The sequence below is a fragment of the Mauremys reevesii genome, linkage group 8 (assembly GCF_016161935.1).
Source record: "Mauremys reevesii isolate NIE-2019 linkage group 8, ASM1616193v1, whole genome shotgun sequence".
NCBI classification, from domain to species: domain Eukaryota; kingdom Metazoa; phylum Chordata; order Testudines; family Geoemydidae; genus Mauremys; species Mauremys reevesii.
Window position 1 is genome coordinate 15,218,715 of NC_052630.1, and position 27,977 is coordinate 15,246,691.

The 27,977-nt window shown below is 43.5% G+C and overlaps 1 protein-coding gene across 4 annotated transcripts in view; it reads right to left on the bottom strand.

Moving 5' to 3' along the window:
- AFF4 (AF4/FMR2 family member 4) overlaps positions 1-27,977 on the bottom strand; it is an 84,746-nt gene that overhangs the window by 29,586 nt on the left and 27,183 nt on the right. For all 4 annotated transcript variants that reach the window (XM_039484129.1, XM_039484128.1, XM_039484127.1 and 1 more), the window contains 10 exons: positions 24,244-25,038; positions 22,704-22,748; positions 21,964-22,050; positions 15,655-15,691; positions 13,589-13,637; positions 6,222-6,242; positions 5,678-5,732; positions 4,348-4,385; positions 3,788-3,950; positions 2,215-3,129 (listed from right to left, as the gene is read on the bottom strand). In XM_039484129.1, coding sequence (XP_039340063.1) covers positions 2,215-3,129; positions 3,788-3,950; positions 4,348-4,385; positions 5,678-5,732; positions 6,222-6,242; positions 13,589-13,637; positions 15,655-15,691; positions 21,964-22,050; positions 22,704-22,748; positions 24,244-25,038 — 2,205 coding nt within the window. The remainder of the gene's footprint in view (positions 1-2,214; positions 3,130-3,787; positions 3,951-4,347; positions 4,386-5,677; positions 5,733-6,221; positions 6,243-13,588; positions 13,638-15,654; positions 15,692-21,963; positions 22,051-22,703; positions 22,749-24,243; positions 25,039-27,977) is intronic.

A 27,977-nucleotide genomic window follows, 5' to 3' on the forward strand; every position in this document is an offset into this window, starting at 1 on the left:
TAGAGGTGTATTACTTTTGATAAGAGTTGATGCTTTATAAAATAGTGGACTGTAAAAAGCAAAAGGTTTTGAATGTGAATTTCTAAACTGCCTACACACTTTCATTAATCTTCAAATCTATCATAAGCAGTAGCAGCAGAAAAACAAGTGTAAAATAACAATTCTAATGAGCAACTCAGCTCGAGACTAGGGTCTAATTAATAAATCTTACTGTAATGCAATGCAGTAATAGAATGCTCTTGGGCTACGGAACCGCTACAACCCAGCACCCAAAGATCAAAAAAACATGTAAGCAACTGACATTTGTCAGCTGTTGGATTTCTAAAGTGATTGTTGCAGAATTTCTTATACAGCCTGCCTCAGTATTTTGGGGTAGGCCTGAAAAATAGTTTGCATCTCCCACTTGCCTCAGAACATATTCATGTCCACCATGACTGCACCACTAGGCATAGGTATGGTCTCAGGACTTTGAAGATGATTAGTGAGATGATTCTTTGAGATACAGCCCAAGTTTAATTGGTCTCCCCAAAGCCTTCTGTTCCTGATGTAGGAGCATAGCTCTTTATGCTGGTTTCTGTCCATAACAGCCACCATTTTTGTTATATTGTTTTGCAAGGAACAACTGGCCAAATAAGAGGGGGGCCATTAGGTTTAACGCTACTAGAGACTGAGTGCATTCAAGTGAGTGCTAGAGCTTGTATAGTAGTGTTATACAAACACCAAACAACAACATCCTTGTAAGGTAGGTATTATCCCCATTTTTCAGGTAAGAAACCTTTCCACCTTACTTTCATTACTTGGCACAGGGCAAAGAGGTAATCTGAGCTGGATTAAGAATGGAGGAATCCATTTGTTTTCAGTCATGTCAAGTTCATCAGACTATACTCCAAGAGTGACTGGAGATTACTTCTTGGTTGCTCAGCAGGGAAGCTGGCACAGTTGAAGGCAACTGTTTGGAAGGGAGCTTGCAGCAGCATTTATGCCACCAGTTTCCCTTCGATATTGTGGCGAATTGGGAGATATCTGCATTATTTTTACATTATGTTTGACTGTGTTTCCTTATTCAATTTTCTATTGCTGCCCCCTTGAATTCAAAGAGCTGAGTCAGACCAGAGATAAGACAGAAAACTGCAGGTACACACCTTCAGAGCAGTTAAGAGAACAATGGGGCTATTGTTGGTATATGCTAAATATCAAGAGGCCCTGACTTGTTAGAAGATACCCCTGGCAGAAAGGAGGTGTACGTGATCGGCTTGCCCTGAGGCTGACACAAAGAACTGGAAGAGAGGTTGCAGCAGGCACATTTCTTAAGCAGGGCCTTGGCCAGGAACAGTTAAGAATATGTCTACACTGTAGATGGGAGTCAGCTTCCCAGCCTGGGCAGAAAGACTCATGCTAGCTCAACTCGAACTAGCATGCTAAAAATGAAAGTGTGGATGTTATGGCTGCAGCCAGGAGTGGTGGAAATGCCCTAAAAAAGCATGGGGGAGGGAAGAGGCAAAGACGCCCTCTTGGACTCCGTGAGGAGGGAGGGTAACAGAGCCAAGTCTCCAGCCTGAGCTTGAACGTCTACACCATAGTTAAACAGCCCCATAGCCTGAGCCCTATGAGCCTGAATCAGCAGACACAGGCCAGCCGCTGGTGTTTAACTGCAGTGTAGACATACTCTTATGGCTCCAAATCAGGGCTTCTCATTCCCCAAAGCCATGGATGATTTCACAGAATTGCAGGAGTCACATATGGATGAAAACCCAATAGATCATTCAGTCCACTCTTCTAACAAGCATCCCTGCTTTTTCTTAATAATTGAAAAAATTACCAGGCAAAGGCCAGCATAATAGAGTTTTTGGCACTCTGCTGATTGAAACATTAGAGCCAGTGCTGGTGTCACTAAGAAAAGACTATTTACCCAACTCAGTACCCAATGATCCCACAGGAGTCTGAATTTCCCGGCACAAATTTCACCATGACAATGGGAGTTACAATGCCTACCAAGCTCTCACACAAACGCCAATTCTCCCCCACCTGCCCCAAAAGTCCAAGGAACCCTGAAGCCTAGACAGATTCCCTTCAAAAGAAACAGTACCACTTCTTAATTGGCTAGAGGAGTCCCTAAGACTGAGCACTCTCTCTTTGCCACTGGGCTATCCATGTCACCTCAGTAGTAAGGCATCAAGAGATTGAGACTAGATAAGTTTTCAATTGATCACTTACCTTATGCTTCCTTTTGCCCTTGGTGGAATTTTTGTCTGAGGCTGGTTTTTGGGACTCTCTTGTATGCTTCTCTGGCACATTTTTCTTCTCCACTTTGGGTGGGTCTGTGTCTTTGTAAGGCTTCCCTGGTATTCTCGATAAGAGGCTCAGGTCGATCTTCACAATAAGTGGATACCGTTCATCTGGATCACTGAGCGGTGAAAGAAGTTCCTTCTCTTCCATAGGAGAGAACATTCTTTGCCGAAAAAAGCTGTCGTCCTCCTCCATGGAAGATTTAACAGGAGTCCTATTGCTCTCAGAGTATTTGGGGGTTTGTGATGAAGGAGGCAGGCTCTCGTTTTCATCAGAATCAGAGGAGGAGGTATCTGTTTCTATGAATTCCCTGGATTTCTGGGAAGGTTTGCTTGAAGCCTTATATTTCTTTTTCTCTGCTGTAGGCCGAGGGGAAGATTTGGGCTCCTTCTTTATGTTGGGTTTTCTAGAGCCCTTTGTGGCTGCCTTATGCCTGTTTGAGGGCATACTTGTTGCAATGTCTACAGGGGTTTCGCTTTCTATTTTAAGCCCTCCTCTGGGCTCTTCAATAGCTGTCTTGTCTGCCTTCTTGGGCTGCTTTTTACCAACAGTTCTCCTCTGTATTGTGCTATCACTCTGTGCAGGTGACTTCTGCCTGCCACGACTGCTCTCCGATCCTTTTTGGGTGGTTTTGGAATCTCGCCCAGGAGTGGAGGAAATAGATTCCTTAGACCCACTTTGATCTGTATACCCATTCCCGGAGCTCTGATCTCGGCCATCTTTTTTGTAGCCTTGTGAAGATGGGATATTACTGTCCACAGAAGAAGCTGGTGACACTTTATGCGGATTCACTTTGTTCAACCAGTTGTCAAGTTGCCATTTGTTTGTTGGTGGCGGCTCAGGCTTAAAAAAAAAAAAGAGAGAGGAGTATTAAACACTATATATTTTCTTCCCCCGTTTCCCTCCAAAGGCTGCAACATTGTGTTGTACACCAAGGTAACAGCTATGCAGAAAGCCGATGGTGCTAATGAACCAAGTATAATATGTTGAAATACAGTGTGAAAGCCACAGCTCTTATATCTTCACTGTGAAGAAAGGCTGATTACACAGAGCAGTGACAAATGATTGCTGGCAGAGGATGAGAAGAGCCACAGCAGATGCTGTTGGCCCAAACACAGCATCATGGTGTGACCCAAAACGTTGTGCCATATCACCAGTTACATGAATGACTAAATGGAAGTTAGTACATACCATGCTTTAAGCTAGTTTTTTCATTGTTGTAGTATTACTGTATGAGCATGTCTGTCTCCCAAGCTTTCAAAGCCAAGTGGCATGAAGTATGTCAAAGTAAAGTGCTAAATGTGTTTTTTTAAACAGTTCATTTAGCATAGCTGATAAACTGCTGCTGAAAATCATTCCAAAATGTTTGTCAGTTTTACACTTTACTTAGCATCTTCTCAAACTATCGTTCTGTTCTTAACTGTCAAGACTGATGCGAAGATCATGGTACTCAGGGATTATTGTAGATGGATTATAACTCAAACCAGATATCAAATCTTACCTCTGGAGATGCACTCTGGGATGGCTCATTAGCCTCACTGTCACTGGAACTACTTTCACTTTCAGAGTCAGATCCAGAACTGCTTTCAGATCCACTATGGCTGCTTGAGTCATCCCTGGAATTATCTGCTCCTTCACTATTATGTTGTGAAGGTTCAGAATTACTGGGGAAAGACAAAAAGGTAAAATAATCAAGACTATGTAAGACACACAAGTTTCACAATTTTTATTTGCAACAGAAAAATTCAACATGCTCTGACTTAATTATCTAACAGAAAATTCTACATAATTGAGTATAGCAAATAGACTGGGAAATGATAATTACTTATATAAACAATTACTGCTTTATTTTTCAAGCTGTTAAGTATCTACATGTGGGAGGAGAAAAGCTGTTTAACCAATGATCAAGTTCTAGTCACTTCTTGGGTTAGCACAAGCCACAAGTCTACAGTGTCAGACATGGATTTTTAGAGCAGTGAGATCAAATCAGGAAAATTCATCTGCTCAAGTGTTGTTACTTCATTTGCCGTGAACTGCTAAAAATCACCTATGAATTCCTACCTTCCAGGTGTACTCCTTGGCACTATCTTATCAGAATCCTGTAATTAAAAAAAAAAAAAAAACCAGCGTGAGGAAGAAGCGTTCATAAATTGTATTATGCATTGTGCACTGCATGGAGACGAAAACAAAAATAGAACTCTAATACTCCTTCCTCATCACCAACAACATGAACATACTTAGCACGAAAGATTATGCTCCAATACATCTATTAGTCTATAAGGTGCTACAGGACTCTGTTGCTTTTTAGCATATATAGCATCTCTCATCTGAACACACTGGAATAGTTAACAAAATTGCATATTATCCTCAGAGAGGGAAAACAGACAGATTAAATTATTTGGCCACGTTCACACAGCAAACAAATGGCAAAGTCAAAGAGTCCTACACATTCTACTATGGTTTTGAGAGTTCCAATTCCTCTCTACTCATCGCTCTGTATCATTCATCTTTCTGTGTGAGGACTGGTCACAACTTGGGTCTATCAGTGTTATTCCTCAATTTCCCAAAGGGCTGATGTTCAGCAACGGAATGCCCTATTCCCGTGCTCTCAGCGATTGTGCAAAATGCCTCATCAGCATTATCCAGATTTAAAAACAAAACAAAAAAACAAAAACAAAAAAACCGACTGGGATTGGAAACTACAACAGAAAATGAAACTGGGATACTAAATGGCAGTGCAGGCAATCACCATCCTGAAAGGGCTATTTTTAGAATTATCTAAGATCAGTGCCAAAGATAGGACAATTTGTATTACAGAGGGTTAATAGCAAATAAGGGAGCATAAATTTTCCCAACTAGAGTGAAGATGCTACTGTAGAAGTAGAAACAGAAAAAGGAAATTTGGTGCAAGTGTTCACATACATTAGACACAACCACCAATCCCAATCCTGAGTTACCGGTGTGTGGAAAAATGTATGCCACATATTATTTTGAAGATGTGCTGTCCTTAAATGGCAGGCCCCCACATGGGGTTGGGGGTGGGGAAAAATCAATCCTGAAAAAGTCGTCGTCACTAAGAGTTTATACTTCTTGAGTACATTCTGTTCCATTTTATGTTGAGGAAAAAGCAATATGAAACTGCTATACAGTGAGATTTGGAAGTCTAAAGGCAAAACTGGAAACAAGGACTCCCACAAATAGTGATTATATATTCCAAAAAGTGTAACTAAAGTTACTTTGAAAAAATCTTGCTTTTTAATTAATGCTTACTAACAAATGTTCAATTTGCAACCAGCCAAGCGCTGCAGGTTTTTAAAATAGAAACTTAGTATTGAACACTTCCGTTGTGTCTGCTGAACTTTTCTAAAACTTTAGTATTTATGGTATATACCTGTTCACCATCACTGTCTTCACTGCTGCTGAGTTTTAAGTCATCTTTCAACATACTGAGTGAAAGAAAGAAAGAGGAATAAATTTTTCATATACTCTAGAAATTAATTCCAAAGTGGTGTTAGGCTATAAACTGATCTAAAATGTTACTAGGAATTGTCCTTTGTCTACAGAGTTCATTGCATGTGGGAGCACACAGAACTCACTACTAAAATGTTGAATGCTTAAGTATAAGAATCCCTTATACAAAAATATTTTGTGTCACATTTTAGTGTGAAAGGAGAAGCGACCACCTACAGGACTGTCTTCTTGCATGCAAATGATTAAGAGTATTGTTTAAACAGAATTGAGAGTGACACTTAGAATTCTGTCATTTTATTTCACTGCTGTCACATAAGCTATGTTTCAATATACATATCTAAATATATTTCACAATCCTAGAATAATGTCTGAATACTGGAAAGATACATTCATTACGGTTTTTGTTATCTTTTGTTTTATTTTTGCAATTAAAGGCTTTAGTGTATATAAAAACAGTATCTTACTCTGTTTGGTTTGATTCACATCTGGAGGAAGAAAATGAGAAAGTTAAAAAATAAGTTTCCCACGCAGGTACTTTCGCAGTATGGCTGTTTTAATGAAATTCCTAACATTGACATCTTGGGTCTAATCCCCAATATATCTTTTCCTCCCAGAAAAGGTCATTTAATGTTTGTCTCCCCAAAAGAACAAGTTTACTGACTACACAAAGTGCAATCTTGTCCTATCATTTTATTTAAGACAGTATAAATTCATTGCAATAAACTCTCAAGCTCTCACCCACACCTGAATCTAATGGGGGTTTCCAGCAGTAGCCCACAGATCTCCTCAGTTGCCCTCAGTTGCAGAAATGGCTCCAATTCCCCCATAGGTGATTTCTGCACCCACCAAAAATACCAGCCCCAGCCATAAGTATAGCATTGTTGAAATACTGCTATGTCAAAAGAGCAAAGGAAAAATGAAGGGTGTAATCCTTCTGTTACTGTCTCTTACACTTAGTGTGGGTACGCATCTTTTTAAAAAAAAGTCATATCTAGTCACAGAGACAACAGTAGGTTTTTCAGAGGGGTAGATGGTTACTGATTTTTTACTCCTGTTAGCACTGTGAAGCCTGGACAAGCATGGGAGAAAGAACTGGGTTCTATTTCTGTTTACACAGTAAAAGAACTGCTAATTGAAGACTTTGCAACTGAATTGGTATAACTGAGGGAAAACTTGTTTTGCAGAATGTTATTTATTGGAGATGATGCATAAGCAAGAACAAACCCAGGTCAACTCAGATGTTGTAGGTATCTGAGCAAGGAGTGCCCTGCAACTGGGCTCTGGGGGTTGAGATGTATTGGCTGGGGAGGACCCCGTGGCTGGGTTCGGGAAGGGGGCAGAGAAACAGGAACTGGGTTGTCATAGGGTTTTCTTTAACTCTACTTCGGGGGGGGGGGGGGAAGAGTGTGTGTGTGTTGTTACAGGCATATTTGCTGACAGACATTTTGAAATAAAATTACCAAAATAATTGAAACTAGAGTGATTATGTAGTGTTATTCTGACAAATACAATTTGCAGAATTTTAAAATATTGTGCACAGAATTTAATTCTTTGGCGCAGAATGCCCCCAGGAGTAATATACAGACAGCCACTAAAGACTTACTTTGGTGTACATATGTGCGTTTTCTAGGAACAATTAACCTTTGGGCACCAGGTGTCAAATTTCCACCCAACTTGCTCATTATAAAGAATAAAGTCACCAAAAATTTATGAGGGGAAAAAACACTAATCAAGAAGCTTCTAGTTACACTGTGGTTTTGTTTTGTTTTTTATGGTTGTGTAGCAGACAGATGAAGTGCAATGTTCATTCTATAGGTACTGTAATATAGTTTGCCACATTTGTAACATCTGTATGATAAATGTTTGGTATTCCAGCAGAAGACAGGGCCCAAAATTTAAGCTTCCTTAAGCATATTCCATACAACATCCTCTGACTACAAAACATCACAGCTCCCCAAACCATTTTTGTAACTGTTAGCACAGGAATCTCAAACTCAAATGACCACGAAGGCCACGTAAGGACTAGTACATTGGCCCAAGGGCCGCATCACTGACACACCCCTCCTGCTGCCCCCGGCCCTGCCCGCATTCCAACCCCTTCCATGAGGCCCTGCCTCTGCCCCACCTCTCCCCCACCCCTTCCCAAAAGTCCCCACCCCAACTCCACCCCCTCCCTGCCCCTATTCCAACCCCTTCCCCAAATCCCCACCCCTACCCCGCCTCCTCCCCTGAGCGCACGTCCCTCCCCAGTCCTCCTCATCCTCCCTGGAAAGTGCTAAGCGCCACCAAATAGCTGTTTGGCAGCAGGAAGCACCTAGAGGTAAGCAGTGCACTGGAGTGGGGGTGGGGGTGGGAAGAGCATGGCAGGTGAAGGAAGCTTGGTGAACGCAGCAAATAACTGGGGGGGGGGGGGCATGAGGAGCTTGGCAGGCCACAGCAAATAACTCCACGGGCCATGTGTTTGAGACCCCTGTGTTAGCAGCTTAAAGTAGATCATAACTTCACAACCCAAGTAACTGGATTTCTCTGCAACCATAAACATTTATTTTAAAAGGTCCCTCTACCCTACCTGCCCTCCTCATTCTTGTCAAAAGTACTGAAACATACAGCAATCCCAAGAATAGAAATCTTATTTAAATATCCTGCTAGTGTGCAACAAAAAAAAGGAGAGCAGGAAAAGCAACATGCATACATGTGCCCTTGCGAACCAGCATTTGGTAGACATAAAATTTGAGACTATCTTGGAAAGTGTTCTTTTCACATGAGCTTGGGTAGCCATTTTCTGGTAATCAACAAGAATTAAGATTCTACATAAGAAAAGACAGTTACCTTTTCTGTAATTGGTGTTCAAGATGCGTTGCTCATGTTCATTCCATATTAGGTGTGTGTGCTCACCACATGCACTGGTGCTGGACGTTCTTCCCTTAGTGGTATCCATAGGGGACCGGCTCTGGTGCCCTCTGGAGTGGTGCCCACATAGCACAGTATAAGGGGTTCCATCAGCTCTCCTCACCTTCAGTTCCGTCTTGCCAGAAACTCCAACAGTGGGGAAGGAGGGCAGGTTGTGGAATGGACATGAGCAACACATCTCGAAGAACACCAGTTACGGAAAAGGTAACTGTCTTTTCTTCTTCAAGTGCTTGCTCATGTCCATTCCATATTAGGTGACTCCAAAGCAGTACCCCTGGAAGTGGGTAGGAGTTAGCTGATGTGTAGATTGCAACACAGCTCTGCCGAACCCAGAGTCATCCCTGGCCTGCTGAGTGAGGCATAATGAGCCATGAACAAGTGAACAGAGGACCACGTTGCAGCTCTACAGATGTCCTGGATAGGGATATGTGCCAAGAAGGCCACCAAAGATGCCTGAGCTCTCATCAAGTAGGCTCTGACAATCGGCGGCGGAACCTCTACCAGGTCGTAACAGGTCCTTATGCACGAGGTGATCCAATTGGAAATCCTCTACAAGGACACCAGAAGGCCTTTCATCCTGTCTGCCATAGCAACGAAGAGCTGAGTTGATTTTGAGAAAGGCTTGACACATTCTAAGTAAAAAGCCAAGGCCCTTCGGCAGTCCAACGCATGAAGACGCCTCTCTTCACTGGTCCCATGGGGTTTGGGACAGAACACCAGGAGGAAGATGTCCTGGTTCATATGGAAGGTTGATACCACCTTTGGCAGGAAGGCTGGGTTGGGCCACAGCTGAACCTGGTCTTTGGAGAAGACCTCAGAAACACCATAAATGATCAAGGCTTTAATTTCAGAGACTCGTCTCGCCGACATCACCACCACCAGGAACACGATCTTCCATGACAGGTGGGAAAAGGAGCAGGAACCCTGGATCAAAGGGCAGGCCAGTGAGCCTAGAAAGGACTATGTTAAGATCCGACTGCGGGACAGGAGCCCATAGCTGCAGAAAGTCTCTCTCGAGCCCTCTCAAGAATCTGACCATCATGTCATGGGAAAACATTGTCTTTGGATTGGTGGGTGAAAAGCAGAGATGGCGGCAAGATGCACTCTAATGGAAGAGTGTGCCGGGCCCTGGTTCCTTAAATGGAACAGGAAGTCCAGGACAGTCTGTATGGAGGAACGCGAGGGAGAGATGCCCCATTCGGATGCCCAATAGGAAAACCTCATCCACTTGGCAGGTAAGTCAGTCTAGTTGAGGGCTTCCTACTTTCCAGGAGGACCTGTTGGACTCCTTCTGAACAGATCCGGTCCTCCAGGTTCAGCCACACAGCATCCACACCGAGAGGTGGATGGACTCGAGGTTGGGGTATAGGAGCTGACCGTGATCCTGTGACAGAAAGTCTGGTTGGTTGGGCAGGGGCCAGGGAGGACCTGCTGCCAGGCTCATAAGCGTGCCAAACCAATGTAGTCAGCAGGAACGTGGAGACTTCCACAACGAGGTTCGTCAGTGCGAGGAACCTGTCCCGTGGCAGGAACGCCCTGGCGCAGGTCAAGTCAAGGATCGCTCCAATGAACTCTATCCTCTGCACTGGCACAAATGTCGACTTTCTGTCACTTATCAGAAGGCCCAGAGAGCAGCATGTGGCTTGAAGCACCATGACATTCCTTTGGACTCGAGACCTGGAACTGCCCTTGACAAGCCAGTTATCAAGGTACGGGTAGATCTGGATGCCCCGGCGCCTAAGGTAAGCCGCTAACATGGACATGCACTTGGTAAACACTCTCGGTGCTGTTGCCAGGTCGAACAGGAGGACTGCAAACTGGTAGTGGTGGGCTCCCACTGTACACTGGAGGAAGCATCTGGGTCCTTGAAAGATCACTATGTGGAAGTATGCATCCTTCAAGTCAAGGGTGACACACCAGTCTCCCGGATCCAGGGAGGGGATAACAGAAGCCAGGGAGACCATGTGGAACTTTAGCTTCTTTAGGTACTTGTTGAGGTCTCACAGGTCCAGGATGGGCATAGACTGCTCTTGGCCTTTGGGATTAAAAAGTACCAGGAATAGAACCCCTTGTTCCTGTATTCGAGAGGAACTTCTTCCACTGCACCCAGCTGCAGCAACCCATTTACCTCCTGCGTGAGGAGACTCTTGTGAGGGATGGTCAAGGTGGGTGGGAGAAGAGAGAAACTAGAGAGCATAACCCTGTTCCACTGTGCTGAGGACCCACTGGTCCGAGGTTACAGCGGTCCAAGCAAGGAAGAAAAAGGGAAAGGCGGTTGGAGAACACTGGGACAGATGGATCCGGGGAATAGTCTGGTAGGTCGCCCTTGGGCGCACCCTCAGAATGACTATTTGGCCCTTTGCTTGGCATGGGTTGAGCCCAACTGGGCAGAGGGTGGAGGCTCGGACATTGTTTGTTGCCCTTGGCTCATTTGTAGGGCTGGTCCTGCCAAGGCTGGCTTCCCTGGACTTGAGGCTGCTGCGGTTTGAACTGCTTATGCATTGGGGCTGGGATGTACCGATCCAGGATTTTCAAGGTGGTGCGGGAGTCCTTGAGGCCATGCAACTTGCTGTTCATTTGCTCTGCAAATAGGACTCGGACGAAGGGCATTGATGGCTGAGCCTCAGAGAACAACCCAGAGAGGAGCAGCCAGGAAGCTTGCCACATGGAGACAACAGAAGCCATGGTGCAGACAGCAACATCAGCGACATCCGATGCCACTTGGAGGGCTTCCCTGGCCACGGTCATGCCCTCAATCGAGAATCACTCGGACCTCCTTCTTGGAAGCCTCGGGGAGCCGAGGAACAGAGGATATCAAACAGATAGCTCCTCCAATTCCTCTGCCTGAAGCAGCAGGTTGGAAGTGATCCTCTTCAAAAGTTCTTGGTGTGCTTTAGCATCATCCTGAGGAACTGGGTGAGTAGGCCCTGAGATGTCCTCGTCATTGCCAGACAAGGCTAATGCCGGTGCTGCGGGAACCTCCACGTCCATTGGTGGGGTCCAGCAGCTTGCTCCCTTGGTACTCCTGAACCTGTGGGGTCTTACTCCCCAAAGCCTCGAGAACCAGAGGGGGAGGGGATACCGAGGCCGCTGGCCTCTCCGAGGCTCCTGACACCGATCGGGCAGCCTGGGATGGTTGGGTGAACTCCCAAGGGTTCCACAGGTACCATGGCGCCAGCCACTGCGCTTGGGCCATGGAACTGGTTTTGGTGCCGTTGATGCCGGCAACACCATAGGTACCAGGCCTTGTCCTGCAGTCAGGGAACATCGCTCCGTACTGGAGCTGTAAGCAGAGCGGTCGGTACCGGGTGACCAGGAACGGGCGGACTGGTGGCTCTTGTCCGAACCAGCGTCGGTTGCTGGGACCCGAAGCTGACCTGTCTGAGCGAGTCAGACGTCTTGGTCAGAATTTTGGAGACTGTGTTTGGCGTATCTGCGTCAGACACCCGGTGATCCACGCCTTGCTGCTCGACCGATACCAGGATGTCAAACGGGACTGGGAGCCACTACGGGCCAGCTGTCGGGAGCCCTTCTCAGGAGGTTCCTATCTCCTCCTAGTAGACAGGTGCTGACGACCAGGTGATCAGCGGTCTCTGCTCCCCGATTGGTCCAGTGATCGGTACCAGGCCCTTGGAGACGTTCGGGGCCAGTCCCAGAGATCTTGTTGAGTGGCATGTGCCCCAGATGCTCTGCGCCAATCCACCAGCGAGGAACACCTCAACTCCCTTGATCAGTGCCCCCATTGTGGGAAAGGGGGATCTGCTGAGCCTGCCTCTCTAGTCCGAGGCATGAAAACTTCACATGGGCGAGCGATGGCGGGAGGTCACTCTCGATGGGGAACAGTGCTACTGAGGCAAGGACACACGCATAGGTCCCAAAGCAGGCTTTCCCTGAGACCGGGGTACCGCTGGAGCCGGTGTGGGCAGCACCAGTAGCATCAGGATTTCCTGAGCTGCTTGAAAGGCTTTGGGCATCGATGGCACCTGAAGCTGGTCGTGTCCTGCACCGCTATCCAGAGTCGCAGGCAAAGTATGGGATGGGCTGCCCTGCTTGACTTGAGCTGGAGCCTGACTTCCTGAAGGGGGTGTTGAGCTGCCCAGCATGGGTCATGGCTCAGCTCCAGCCCTCTCTTTGTAGGAGATCGTCCCTTCACCTTCTTCAGCTTCATGACTGGAGCCACGGTGCTTGTTGTGGAGTTGGACCGCTGCTCCGGTGCTGGAGTGAGTGCCAACTCCATTAGGAGCGCCCTTAGACGAGTTTCACACTCCTCCTTCATCCTAGGTTTAAAGGACTTGCAGATACAGCACCTGTCACTTACGTGCCCCTTGCCTAAGCACCTTAGGCAGCTGGTATGCAGATCGCTGACAGGCATAGGCCGTTTACAATGATCACAGGGCTTAAAGCCTGGGGAAGTGGGCATGTCCATTCCCCTGGCTGAGTCCCGTTCGGGACTAATGAAGAGTTGAACACAACTATTAAGGGTTTAACTAAGAAACTACTAACTATATACAAACTATTTTACAGGTTTTCAAAGTTCGCAAGAACAGAGAACGAAACAACGCTAGCCGAAGCAGCAGATTTTCCAGCACAGTCACTGGTAGCAAGAAGGAACTGAGGATGGAGGGAGCCAGCAGTGCCCCTTATACCGCGCCATGTGGGCGACACTCCAGAGGGCACCAGAGCTGGTTCCCTACAGATAATGCTAAGGGAAAAAGTGCGGCACCAGTGCACGTGGCGAGCACACACACCTAATATGCAATGGACATGAGCAAACACTCGAAGAACTGTTATATCCACGTTAAAGTGTGGAGAAATGGCTATAGTCATCTTAATGGGACAAAATCCTTCAAAAACACTTCAGAAATAGTAGTTTGGGAAATATTGGAGAGGATGTTCTAATCCTTTTATAAGGGCAACTTACGATTTCGATTGATGGCCATTGGACGTTTTTGATGACGGATTGTATCTTTCTGGGGGGAGGGAAAAAAGAACACTCCTTTAAAAAGAACAGCAAAATAAGACACTTCAAAGTTACAAGAAATAAAAATCCTAGATTAATTTGGAGGCAAGAATGGCTGAGTGAATTTAGCACTTGAAGAATGGAAGGACTAACACAACTGGTTTAAGCCAGATACGATGCAAGCAGGTGTTATGCAAACTTCCCACATGGTTCCATCAATGCACCTCAACTCTGACATGCAATACACCCATTCTATGCCTGCTTTACGGTTCTCTTAAGCAGAGCCAATCATGCTGAATTGTTCTATTTGCTTGGTGTAGTTATACATGAATTAGAATGGGACTAATAGAAATATTTCACTAATATCAGTTTACCTAGATTTGAACTAGAAGATCCAGAGGTGAAAGGCTAGCATAGCAGGAAACTGCACCAACAAGAACAGTGAGGGTATGTCTACATAACAAAGAAAAACCTGCAGCTGGCATGTTCCAGCCAATTTGGGCCTGCAGCGCTGTTTCCCACCCTGCAGGGTCCAAGAGCTTGGGCTCCAGCTTGAGCCTGGAAGTCTACACAGCAACGAAACAGCTCCGCAGCCCAAACCCCACGAGCCCAAGTCAGCAGGCACAGCCCAGACATGGGTTTTTCTTTGCTGTGTACACATACCCTGAATATACAAAACTGGACCAGATTTCAAGTGATTTTTTTTTTTTTAAGACAGCAGTAAGTTTCATTTATTTTGAATGCTGTGAAAGAAATTGTTTTCCTTCTCTCTCAGTTAAAAACACTGTTCTAGAAAAAATTATACTGCTTTCTGCATGCAGAGACGTGGAGTTACTCAGCCGGTAGTGTCATGTTAAAATTAGCTTCAGCATCATCCCTACTCAGCTCTGCAGTAGCTGAGTAAGGATCCCACCATTTTGACCAATCAAGGTAGGTCACTTGAAATTCCTAACTTCTGTCCAGGGCACCACAACAGAAGTCAGAATTGAAGTGGTCATAATTTTGTTTTCAATAAAATATTTAGGAGTTGAGAATTACTCCTAGCCTCTGATCAGGCTGGCTTCTCTCCATTTTACAGTGCATTTCTATATGAAGCATTTATAGATAGGCCCATATACCACAGCAATGGGTTTTCTAATTAAGTGTTTGAATTTATTTCCTTAATTCCTCTCTTTATTGTGTGTTCAGAGTAAGTGGCTTGTCAATATATAAGAATAAGACTCTCTCTGCTTTTACTACTTAATCTGATTAATTATTTGGGGTATGAAGGGTAAAGCCTGATGGAAGTGAACAAGTGTGGGCTGTGTTTCAATCACACTAAATGCACTACCTGTAAATAATCCATTTGAGTAATTCTCGTGGAAAAGGAAAGACATTTCAACAAGAACTTTGTTGCTTTTGTTCAAATTCTGAAAAAAGCTCTGGTAGCAGCGGAGATTGAGCATATGCATAATCATACCCTGGAGTTCCTGATATTACCATATTCTCCATTTTGAATTATGCCCAATAAGGTGAGCATGGAGTGCCACAGCAAGGGGAAGCTACAGTGTGGAATGGCTATTGTCCCAGCTTTAAAACAAACCTTATGCTTTATTCTACTACACACATTAATTTGCCTGCTGGACATCAGACTTTCAGAAACTGGGGTTTGAGTTTTCACATACAATTATCACTATGATTTTCAACCAGCTCTAAAGAGAAAGCATCTTTCAGAGGATTACAGTAGTATGACTGGGTACAGGCTAGGTATTTCCTCTAGAAGCCAGCAACCACAATGCAGTTTAATCATTACCTTTCAGATCATATAACAGGACTTGTAAAAGAAAGCCAATTATCTGTTTTATAGAGTAAGACTTGAAGAAAATATGGAAATGCTAAGTCGGGGTTTTAACCTGTGTGACCTCTCTGGAAGATTTAGATTAAAAAAAAGCCAAGAAGCCCAAGAGGCATTTGGGATGTTAATCATAACATGAAGACATTTTATATAAATATTTTTTAAAATATATGAAACGACTTTAAATACTCACTCTGCTCTCCAGTGCCAAAAGTGGACTGTTGAGAATCCTAAGGGAATAAAAAGTTACATAAGATTTCAAAAGGGAGTTTGAACTAATGATGAAAGTAAAGGCTGAGTCATATTGCCCCCAATTCATTTAAATGACTGCAGTGTATTAGGACTTAAGTAGAAGAGTGAAGCAAAAGCAAGGAATGAGGGTACCTGATTGCTCCTCTGGGCTCAAATTCCCTTCACCTATCCCAAAAGACATTCCAAGCCCAAGCACATGGTCTTAGTGCAGGGACTTACTTCGCTAGACCTGCCCATACTCCCCTCCTACATCACCCCATCTGTCCCTCCAGTTACCCATGCAACTAATTCACGTACAATTATCTTAGCAGTGCTCACAAGTTAGACTCATTTGCTTATGTAAATTACATACTCAAATTATATGGAAATCTAACCATGAAAATCAAGCCATGTTCATTCTGGCTCTGACATCAGCAGTAGAGACTCTGGCACCAGAAGTAATTCCAGAAAATCCAGCTCTCCCCCACACAGTAGTGCAAACTCAATCCTGCTAAATATAATTTTAGCAAAACCAAAAGCTTGTTTTATAGTCCTTAAATAAACAGATCTGATTGAGTAGGTACAGGGAGCAGACTGCCAAATAAGAATGCCATATTTATATAGTCACCTTTTCTGACCATAACCTTGTTTTAAAGCAGTCCAGCTTTGGCCCTAAAAATATGAAATAGCTGAAAATACATGACTCAATTTGAAATGCACTACTTAGGAAATTGAATCTAGTATACTTCATTGAAATACTCTTTCACTAGTTTGCCAAGAAGAATCAAGTAATCTACCAATAGTGGGTTGTAGCTTCTATAATAAGCCTGTAAACTGATCTCCCATCGCAAGTGGCTCACTGAAGTGCTGCATGTACATAATGGTATCTGTAAACATTCTGAACAAACAAGAGCTTTACACAACATGTTTAGATGTTCTTAAAAATCTTTTACAGCTTTTCAAATTTTTATTGCAGACGGGTAAGTTGTTGAAGCAGTAATACATGAGGTTTTATTTCTTTGGAGTTCTTCACTGCAGTGTATAAAGCTCACTGTGTCCTGCTAAAGACTTCCCTCTTCCCAAAGATATCTTGTTTTATATGTTTTATTTTAAAAATTGCTTCTTTAGTCAAAGAAAAAGAGTACAAATTTAAATTAACTCAAAATGAAGCCTTGTGACATCTTCCCAGCTTCAATAGATAATTACCAGATAAACTTTAGAAAAAAGGAAAAGGTTAAAGCAATGAGGGATTTTTATATTTCACAGACGTACTGAACGTCAGAATGATTATCTGCTATTTGGGTTTTTTTTGCCTCCCTGGCCAAAAGTAGTCAGCAGACCAAACGCGGTAGGCTATCATTCAAAATGGAAGACAGCATAGTGGGAAAATTATTGTGCTGCCTAATTTCAATAGCACTGGTAGACAGCTGCCGTCCTGGGGCAGGCATACAAATAGCAATTTACATCTGTTTCTTCCTTATGTACACATTGTGACTGCTATAAAACAATGTCTGCACAATTATCCATTGGTGTCACTTAAATGTTTTTAAGTCACACCATAGAATTCCCTGAGGGTGCACTTTGATGAAGATATATTTTGTTTTAAATCCATTTTGGTTTTGAACACATTTCACTTTAAGAAACTCAGACGAGTAAAAGCACAAGCTTACAGCTACAAAGTTATTTCCAGCAGTATCATCTCCCTGGGGACTACTTAGGAAAGGACAAATGAGAAACAATGGAGAGGAAGGAGACCATATTAATCTACTGGGAGTAACAGCAGACAGACTGGTCAGGACAGGCAATGAAGAGATTTAAGCAGGAAGCAAACTGCACTTAGACATAAAAAGCAGAGAGAGGGAAGACTGGATATAACTGGGCAGAATGGTAATGCAGTACTTAAGTAGGTTGCCAACTTGGCTCTAGTCCAGGTAGCAGTGACTGAAAGTGGTTGCCATTTGATGGCTGTTGGATTCTATTTGAAATGAGACTGTGGTCTCAATTCCACTTTCCATATTACTAACTTAGCAGCAGCACAATCAACCCTAATCGATGCCATTGCTGATACTCTCCGAGAGGTCAACGACCAAATAAACCTGGAAACAAAACTCTCCTTCCCTTCCTTAGCCATCCCTCCTCTAGGTCATAGCTGAGGTACTCCAGGGCAGAAGTTTACAATGCTGCCGTAATATTTGCTTTGTGGAGAGCAGACTTCAGTCTCAGACTCACAACTGAGCAACTTTCACCCGTACAAAAAACCCTTGGCTCTTAAGATGTTTGGGTGGTATGTGTCTATCTACGCATACATACACAAACAGATATTTTATATACAATACCAATATTCTGGCTTTGGAGTCTGACAGTCATCTGCAGGAAATCTACCTGAGGCTGGAGCAGTAACCTCAAGCCTCAGAGCATGGCTCAAACCAAATGACAGCATATACAATTTTCAAAAGTGACTTAAGCATTCAGGGTCCTATGCTCCATCAAAAATTTTACCCAGATTTCTTACAACAAAAGATCTACAGGGTAATCCTGTAAGGAAGCCAATTTAATGCAGCTTTGTTCTTGCTTAGGACCTGCTTTACCATTATTAAATATGTTAAGGTAATACCAATAGGCCCAATCAGGAATCTGAGACCACCAGGCTAGGCACAATTTGCATCAGACAGTCCTTGCCCTAACTATCTTAGTTGACACATTAGTCCACTGAAAAGTGCTTACGTTTGTCGTATGGTATGCGAAACACACCAAGTGTTAGCACACAAGTAGAATGCTGTGAAACCTAGCAGCATATTACGCGTGAAGAAAGTACAGTTTCTGAAGAGATCAAGTCCTCTTAGGACAGTATAGCTTGATTAAAGTAAACCACAGTTTTGTTTTGTTTTCTACATTCCATTATGGTTTCAGGCTAAACAAACCCATGGCTCACTAATTTGCTGGAATTCTTGGAAAATATTCCTGCCAAGAATGACCGGGGGTACAACATGGCAGAGGAAATTATAAGCTTTGGATCCGCAGAGAGTTTTTAACAGAGTTCCTCATCTAAGATGCATAGTAATGGAATAAAAAAGTTGGCTAGAAGTCAGAAGACAAGAAGAAGCCATAAATGGAATTTTTTGCAAGCTGGTTTAAGAAACACAATCCAGGTTGATAAATGTCCAAAAATATGACCTCTCTTTTTGTTCTTGTATGTCAGCAAGGCCAAGTAATCTAATATAGCTTCTTTCCCCCACCCCATACAAATGATTCAATATATATGCTTATGAGGAAAGTCAAGTCAAAGGCCCACAAACCAAACAATTCATAAACAACCCTACAATAACAAATAGGCACATGTTTGCAAGATAGAGAAAAAACATTTTGTAAGGAAACAGATTTCTTCTTCAAGCAAGCTGTGGTTATTACCTACTAGTTATGAATATTATGAAACTTAAAATATTTGATTGTTAAGAGAACTAAGTTAAGTATTACTGCTGGGTTGCCAATTTTATATCACTCAGCAAATTAAGCTTGGATGAAATTAGTGTGTGCAAGATTTTTAGATCTGTCATTACACTGATAAGATCAGTAATTACCAAAAGGGAATAGATAATGAAATAATGAGACTCATTTCTGGATTTGCATCAGGAAGTAAATCTAGGAATTGTTGTAGAATACTTTGTAAATTCTCAGCTCACTGGACAGCAGCAAACAAGAATATACAGTTCAAAGGGGAAAGACAGGTACAGGGCTCTGCAGGTCCCCCATGCTGCTCTCTTCAGGGAGGATGGGTCTCTGTTTGTGGGTATGTATTGACAGCAGAGGCGTGGAGATGATGTCCATGGACTGTCATGAGACCTGGCCAGAGCATTTTAGAGAACCATATTAATAATTTTCACCACAGCTCAAGGCAGCTACATTAATCTTGGAGATTACATAGAGGACAGTGCTCCACCCTCCCCTTCCCTCCCCCCCGCCGCCCAAAAAGCAAGTGATATAAGATGTTAAGAATGAAGTAGATGAAGTTTATTTTTGTCAGTTGTTTTTCTATGTTCAAGCGAAATATACTTAACTCAACTATTCTCTATCAGGGATCGAAATGGGTCATTCAGTGGGCTCTTACTTTCCTCTGGAGTCTGCCCGCAATGCTCCAAAATCAGCTTTCATTACAAAAAATAAGTCTAGCCCTTATGACTTTGAAGATTATTCAGTTAACATTATAAAGCTTATTTATGAAGTAACATTTGCTGAGCCTGTAAATGCTGAAAGAGTGCTAAGGGAGGAGCAGACTGCCCCAATCCATTTTCATGGTGTGTTAACTCTGGAGCAGAATGATATTGCAATGTTCTTTCACTGTTGATCACACACTAGAAACAAGGAGGTATAGATGTAAGCTAGAGGGATGTAAGAGCAGCACTGTCTTCTTCTAGTGATGCCTTGTTCTGGAAAGTGACACCGGGCTAACAAACATACAATTTTTATTAGTGTGTGACCATTTCATTGACTCTCTTTAAAAATCAGTATTTGTAATTCTACATTAACGATACCATGGGGCGAGGGGACGAAAAAGCCAACTGAGCAGAGTTAAGATTGTGCTAAGTCAGGGGTGGGCAAACATTTTGGCCTGAGGGCCGCATCGGGTTTTGAAAATTCTATGGAGGGCCGGTTAGGGGAGGGGGCGTGGCCCACCACCCCCCTGCTTTTCGCCCTTGGATCCTCTCCCCACCTCGGACTCCTGTCCCATCCAACCCACCCTGTTCCCCTGACCGCCCCCGGAACCTCTGCCCCTGACTGCCCCCCACCACTCCATTCAACCCCTCCTCTCATTCCTGACAGCCTCCCCAGGACCCCTGCCCCATCCAACCACCCTTTCCCCCTGTCCCCTGACTGCCCCCTGCCGCCCCATCCAACCCCTCCCTCCTTCCTGACTGCTCCCATTCAACCCCTGTTCCCCGCCCGACCCCTATCCAAACCCACACCCCCTTACCACCACCCTGAACTACCCTGCCCTCTATCCAACCCCCTCCCCCCCACCCCCTTACCATGCTGCCTGGAGCACCAGTGGCTGGCAGCACTACAGTCACGCTGCACAGCACAGAGCACCAGGTCAGGCCAGGCTCTGCAGCTGCGCTGCCCCAAGAGCTCGCAGCCCACCACCAAGAGCATTGCACTGGTGGCGGGATGTGCTGAGGCTGTGGGGGAGGGGGAACAGCAGGGGAGGGGCCGGGGACTAGCCTCCCAGGCCAGGAGCTCAGGGGCCGGGCAGGAAGGTCCCACAGGCTGGATATGGCCCGCGGGCTGTAGTTTGCCCACCTCTGTTCTAAGTGCGTAACTGTGCATTACCATATTTTATATGTCCAAATTTCTTGTAAGCTTAACCATACCTTCGCATTCCCTGCATTTGTGATGCTTGACTTTGGGGATAATTACAGGATCCCTAGATGCTTTTAAGTTATGACACGTATTCAACCTTAATGCCAATTTAATGTAGTTTTCATCTGGAAATAATCTTATTTTGTTTTTAATTAAATATGTTATATGTAAATACTAAAAGAGAATGTTACTATGTGATATTTCCAATGATCTGAAGATATGTACTATCAACTTAAATAAATAAGGTTTTTTTTAAACTTTCAGGGCCAGATCTACTAGTGCATACCCCACTACAGACCAGCACAAAGCAGCCAGAATGTACTGTCCAGTTTCCCCTCTCCCTCTTAATCCTACCCACATTCTCATGCGCATGCACACACACCAGTTTTCCCTTCCTTCCTTTCCAACTGAACAGATCTGGGTACTTTTTTTAAAAGACCCTTTTAAGATCAATGGTCATGACAACAAAGCTCTTCATAACAAAGTTTCTTCTTCAGCCCCTGCTGATGGAAAATAACATTATTTACAGAAAAATCAATGAAGAACTGCTCTTTCGAAATGGCTGTCATTTCCTATTGTTCTCAATGGGACTGAAGCCACAGCAGCCAGATACTGCCTCCCAATTTTGTTCCTTTCAGGAAGATACAGCAGTTGAGTGAATGCAGATGGGGAAAGAACAGAATTGTGCTCTTTAGAGGGCTATCATGGGTACTGCTGCAAAGCCAGGATGGATTTTCAGACAAAGGGTTAGCATGTATTCAAATAAACCCCAAATGACAATGCACAGTTAAATTTAACAAGAGCTTTAAAACCCTGCAGTGTAATTCCTGATCTTTAAAAGGAGTTCCTCTAGTTTTAATGTCACTCAATATTTAACTACTAATCAGATATAAAGTTAGGTTTGTCAGTCACTAACCTTAGTTGGAAAAGGAAATTTTGATGGCTCTGTTTTACATGGTGTATGAATAGCAGTCAGAGGTGGAGGCCAAGAGTGGGTCATCTCCTGTAACCAAACCAAACAGCAAAGCCATTTTACGTTAAAGGTTAAAACACATCAAAATGTCAACTTTAAAAAGCTATACACACTTCTGTGTGAAATATTTTTACCTATAATCATTAGACATAAAACCTAAGATTTACTATTTACTTTAATATTAGAGACTAATTTGTTTTTTTCTGTTTACTATATCCATTTGACAGCATTTTGAGTATGCAGTTCCATTCTCTGCTTATATAATGAACAAAACTTTTGCAGAGAAATCTGAAAATTCTTTAAAAAAAACATTTGTCCATGAAAATGGACACTAAAATACATTCAATAAAGAAAATACATAGAACTGATAAGCTGCTTTCTGTTCCTCCAAAACTTCTACCAGCAAGTTTAAAACAGAGATGTCAATTTGTGTCAATACTTAGTAAGAAGATCTAAGAAACTGAAGGGCCCCACAGGTTTAAGGTTAACAGCAGTTGCAGCATAAACTTGAATCCAAGTTCTTCGCACATTGATGGTTTTTAGGGAGTCAGGTAGCGCAAGTGGCATTCTTGGGACACTGCTGATTTTATCTCATGTGTAGGCAGGGCAAGTACTCCATTTTCCCCCTTTAGCAGTGTTTATTTAATGAATACAGTCAAGAACCGGAAGAAAAGACAACTTACTTTTAGAATTTCATCCACACAGGTCACGTCACCAGATGCTGATGCCTATGAATCAAAGTTCAGGATTAACTATTACATTTATACCTCTTAAGGCTTCTCCCCGCTGCCCCTTAACACACCGGATTTAAAGTTACACTTGTTTGTGGCCCAAGTCCTGATGATATTCATCCAGAATCCGTGAGAGAAGTAGCACTGCTAGACTAAAGAACCAGCAATAGTTTTAGGATCACATATCTCCCAAAACTGCAGAAATCCTAGATTTCATAGCACTGGCACACACAGATATAATATCTTAAATATCATGTTATTCTAATCCCTTACCTGTATTCCTAACTTAAATGTTAACATGATTTTAACAAGCCAGTGTCTTACAAACATCTGAAAGTTTGGCTTTATTCATTTTTTAAACTATAAGTTCATGAGGCAAGTCAATGGCCACTATCCAAACTCAAGTTCTCTCATTAACTGCATTATTAATTAGAGCATAATAAGGGCTACTTAAAGTTTTGTACTTTAATAATTCCCTGTACCTTTGTCCTAATACATGTAGAGGGGTGGGGGAGAGCTGCAATACTGCTTGTCTTAGTGTAAAATATAAATTACTCACATTTGTGAACACGTGGCATAGATGACTTTCCTTATGCATGATTTGTAATCATGGCCATTATTTTTCTACAGTTTATTTAGCCATTTATTTGGGATATCTAAAAGACTCCTAGCTACGCCTCTACCCCAATATAACACGACCCGATAGAACACGAACTTGGATATAACGCAGTAAAGCAGTGGTCGGGGGGGAGGGGCTGTACGCTCTGGTGGATCAAAGCAAGTTCAATACAACGCAGTAAGATTGTTTGGCTCCCGAGGACAGCATTATATTGGGGTAGAGGTGTATTGCTATTCAAGTGGCTAAGAGTAGATGCAATAGCATCTTATTAAAATAATTTTAAAGTACATTGATCCCCAGTATGGCTGTGCAGATGCAGGCAACCTATACTCAATACTCCAAGAGTAGCTAAACCACTAAAACGTGTTTAAGCTAAATATGCCCTATACAGAGAAAAAAAATATTGCCTATATTCTGAAACCTATTACATTGTTTTTAGAAAACTGTAGGTATAGTATGCACAACAATTACTACACTTCAAAAGATAATTTGGTTTATGCCACAATCGAACATAAGAGTAAAGTCCATTACATACAACTCATCAGAAACAACCAGAGACCATAAAAGCTCCAACATGGTATGCAATTTCGTAAAAACCATAACATGCACATTGGGGATGTAGAAGGAAATAAACAAAATTCTCCTTAAAATACAAAAGAAAAATGTGTGACTTCCCACTGACAAACTACAAAGTTGCTTCCCTTTCCAATGGGAAGTCCTGTATTTTTATAGTAAGTTAATGGAAGCCATATAGGCTGGGATTTTAAATGGAGCCTATAGAAATTAGGCACCCAACTCCCTTAAGCACCTCTGAAAATCCCAGCCATTGATGCTGAAAAAAGATAAAACCCCCAAAACTTAATACCAACTTACATCTAGTGGTTGAGAAGGTATTTTAAGCTTGGTTAGATGTGCTTTGCTGCTAGGCTTCAGCTCACTCATGCTGTTGCTATGAGTTTGACTACTGTAGTGTTCAGAGGACAACTTTGGTTCCATAGACTCCTGTCCATCCATGGGCCTTACATAGGCAGTGGGCTTCTGCAACATTGAACTGGACTTGGACATTAGCGAAGGAGGAAAAGACTGGTTAGAGTGCTGTCCACTTGAAAATGAAGGTACACGGGAAGGTGAGTCCCAGTTGGCATCAGGATCCCGTGGAGATTTTGAGCGCTGATGTTCCTTGCTATGATGATCACTTCCATGAGACCTGGAATGGCTGGAGCTCAATGAAGAAACAGCAGGTGGTTTTCCAGGGCTGGAAGAACGGGATTTAGAGTGTTCTGATCCATGCTGGCTTTTTTTGCGGCTGCTGCTACTACCACCATATGAGTCACGGTCATGCCTCTGGCCACTGCTGCTAGTGTTATTGCCACTGCTCCGCTGACTACTGTGCCCCGTTTGTAAACCTGAGGACCGTTTCTGTGATTGGGAGGAAGTGCTAGGTGCTGGTCCTACAGGAGTCCATTTGCTGCTCTGATGAGAGCTGGTACTGTGTCTCTGTTCACCAAAGAAACTTTGGTTTGATTTTTCATCTGGCGTTGATGGTACTGTTGGTTTGGGAATACCAACAAGCTTTTGTAGAGATCTGTCTCCTATAAGATCCTTCATTTCATCATAATTTCCAAGCATGCTCTGAATACGGTTAGACAGTTGATCTTCTTTGCTGGTCTGTGCAAAGTATAACAAATATAAGATTAAAAATACATTTAAGAAGTATTTTTAAAATGAGATTCCTAAATCTAAACTATACACAACTTGGCTTACGTAAGCTGACTTGACACAAAACTAGAGTAGTAAACCCAAACGTCAGAATTAAGAACTTAAGTTAGCATCCATCCCAGTTTCACCTCCTGTTCTTAATATTTTAATCCCTTTCAATTTAAATAAATAATGTATTAAGTTTAATACATAAGTAGTAATAAATGGACTCTGCATACCAGTTCAGAGCAGGAAGAGGCTGAGATTTTTCAGTGTTGTCAAACGGAGCTAGGCACTCAGCTCCTATTGGTGACTGGGAATCCCAATGAAAATTTTTAGAGAAGTACTAAGTTATTCTCCTAATTAATATACAAAGAACTATGTAGTTATTATTCCCTTCTGATTTCTAAAGCTCGTCATCTTATTTTTAAGATTTCACTCATCCTTTTAAATTATTTTATCTTTACTCTCTCCCTCGGCTGTCTTCAAATTATACATATTTTATTCTTAAAGGCTGAAAATCCCACAGAGTAAAAGACCATTTGGCTGTGCACCACTAAGAAGCAGCCTTCAGTGGGCTAATATAACTAATAGCATATCCATAAAGCTTGATCGAGTTTAACATTAAATGCAGCTTCCTATTACCAAAAAATGGTAGCTAGATTACAGATTAGTTTATGAAATATCATGGACTGAGTGCAGGGGAAAAAATGTAAATATTGTAATGGCAGAATCTTCCACACAAACCAAGATCTATCAAAAGTAGACAAGACAACTGACTGGCTAGAAAGTCAAGGAGAAAATTTTGCCTAATGTGTTAGAAACGATTAGAGATTGGCACAAACAAAACCAACCTTATCTATTAATATGAGGCCAGTTCAGCTGTTTTAAATAACGACTGTTCAACTGCCAGATAGGTAAGATGGGTTATTATATGCCATTTTCGATATTCAGTGTCCCCTTCCACACAGTCTTCCAAATCCCTCACTGAGCCAAGATGTTTCCATATAGTTTCTGGCTTTAAATCTCACATAGTAGCCACCATTCTTTCAGCAGAGGATGGACTGTGGCTGCCTGCCTCTAGACATTAATGACAGACATCCTTACTGGCACAGCAGGTACAGAGAAAAAAAATATATATATCAGCTAGGCCACCCTGTAGAGGCCCATGCACACTTATTTTGATAGCTTGTGGGGAAATGGTCCAAAGTAGTTTAAGGAAATAAGAAGCCAACAGTTAGAAAGAAAAATGTAATGGAAAGGTTTAAAGAGCCTTAATGCCACAGTTCCTTTTGAATTCTGCTATAATTCTATGGTAATACAAAATTACTCTTCCTTTAGCCATATGAACAAGGTAGGTGGTTCAAAAGAATGTTTTGTTCAAAGCCCTGAGCTAGGATCACAAAATTCTTATAGAAGAGAGTTGTGAGGAAGTATTGCTGGCCACACAAAAATGGCACTGGCACTTTTAAGGAAAGAATCTAATTATTATTTATGCAGTTCTTACTTATGCACTTCTCAGTTTGGACAAGGAAAACGAACCACTTATCTAACTAGTTTTTGTAGTCAGTTTCTAGTCAACTCCATTCATGCTCTAGCACAATTTTGCGGTATTCATTTGTGAACACAGCAGTAGACGTTTTATTTAAGTATCTTTCTAGTAGAATTGTTTCTAGAACCTGGGCCAAAGTTTGGCTGTGTTTATCAAAGACATGAGTTATATACAATATAGCTTTAGGTTGGTGATGAACAATTGTACCAGTGATATTACTCCTGGGGGAATTCTGGGTCACTGCGTGTGTGCAGAATTCATGTCCCCTACAGATTTCTTTGCTTCCCTGCAGAAAAATGAGACTCTGACAGGGAACCAAAGGGAAGCTGCAAAAGCAGTCATGCACCACTCCCTAGCTGCACAGGTACATCGTTTCAGGCAACCAGAGGAGGCGGCAGAGAGGTAAATCACCGGAGGGCTGGGGATACCCCAGCTAGTGGTTCCTACCCTGAGCTGGGATCAGCTGATAGTCTCAGCTGGGCTGGAGGCAGAAGAGGATGGGACTCTCTCTTCCCTTGCAAGGAGTGGCTGGGGCTGTGTCAGACCCAACCCCAGCTGCAGGAAGCTCAGCATCTTCCTCTGCTTCCTGCCCCCATCGCTCCTCAGCTGCAGGGGGAGCGGTCACTGTATGAGGAGCTGCTCTTGCATCTGCCTAACCCCCGTGCATTCGGACCTCCCACACCCAGACACCCCCACCAAGCCTCACCCCATACACCCAGAACCCCCCTACCCTTTCATACCCAAACCCTACCACATTGAACCTCAACCCCTACATCTGGAGCCTCTTGCACCCAAACCCCCTGCCTCCGGCCCCTACCCCTGCACCCAGACCACCCCCCACTGAGCTCCCTGCACTTAAACCCCTGCCACCATCCTGAGCCCCCACATCCAGATCCCCATGCCATTGACCCTCCTCCCCACCAAGTGCCACCCAGACCCCCCTCCCCACCAAGCGCCACTCCCCCACACCCAGATCCCTCCACTGAGCTCCAAGCACTTTCACCTGGAAGTCCCTGCAGAGTCCCATTGCCCCTGCACCTGGAAACACCCTCCCCACACACACACACCACCAAAAAAAGCCTCTATGCATTGAGATCACCCACACACGTAGGCCCTTCACTGAGTTACCTGCACCCAGATTGTCCCACACAGAATCCTCTCACCCCGCAACTGGATCTCCCGCCCCAGAGCCTCTCCACACTTGGATCCTGCCTGGTTGAGCCTGCCTGCCCCATACCTGGTGCACCTTGTGCAGAGGGGCAGGGCCCCAGGGTGTTTCTGGGGCAGGCCCAGGCCTTGTGCTGTGTCAGGGTCCGGTGCAGCCTCATCACCTAGGCCGTGAGGAGGCTGCAGGGTG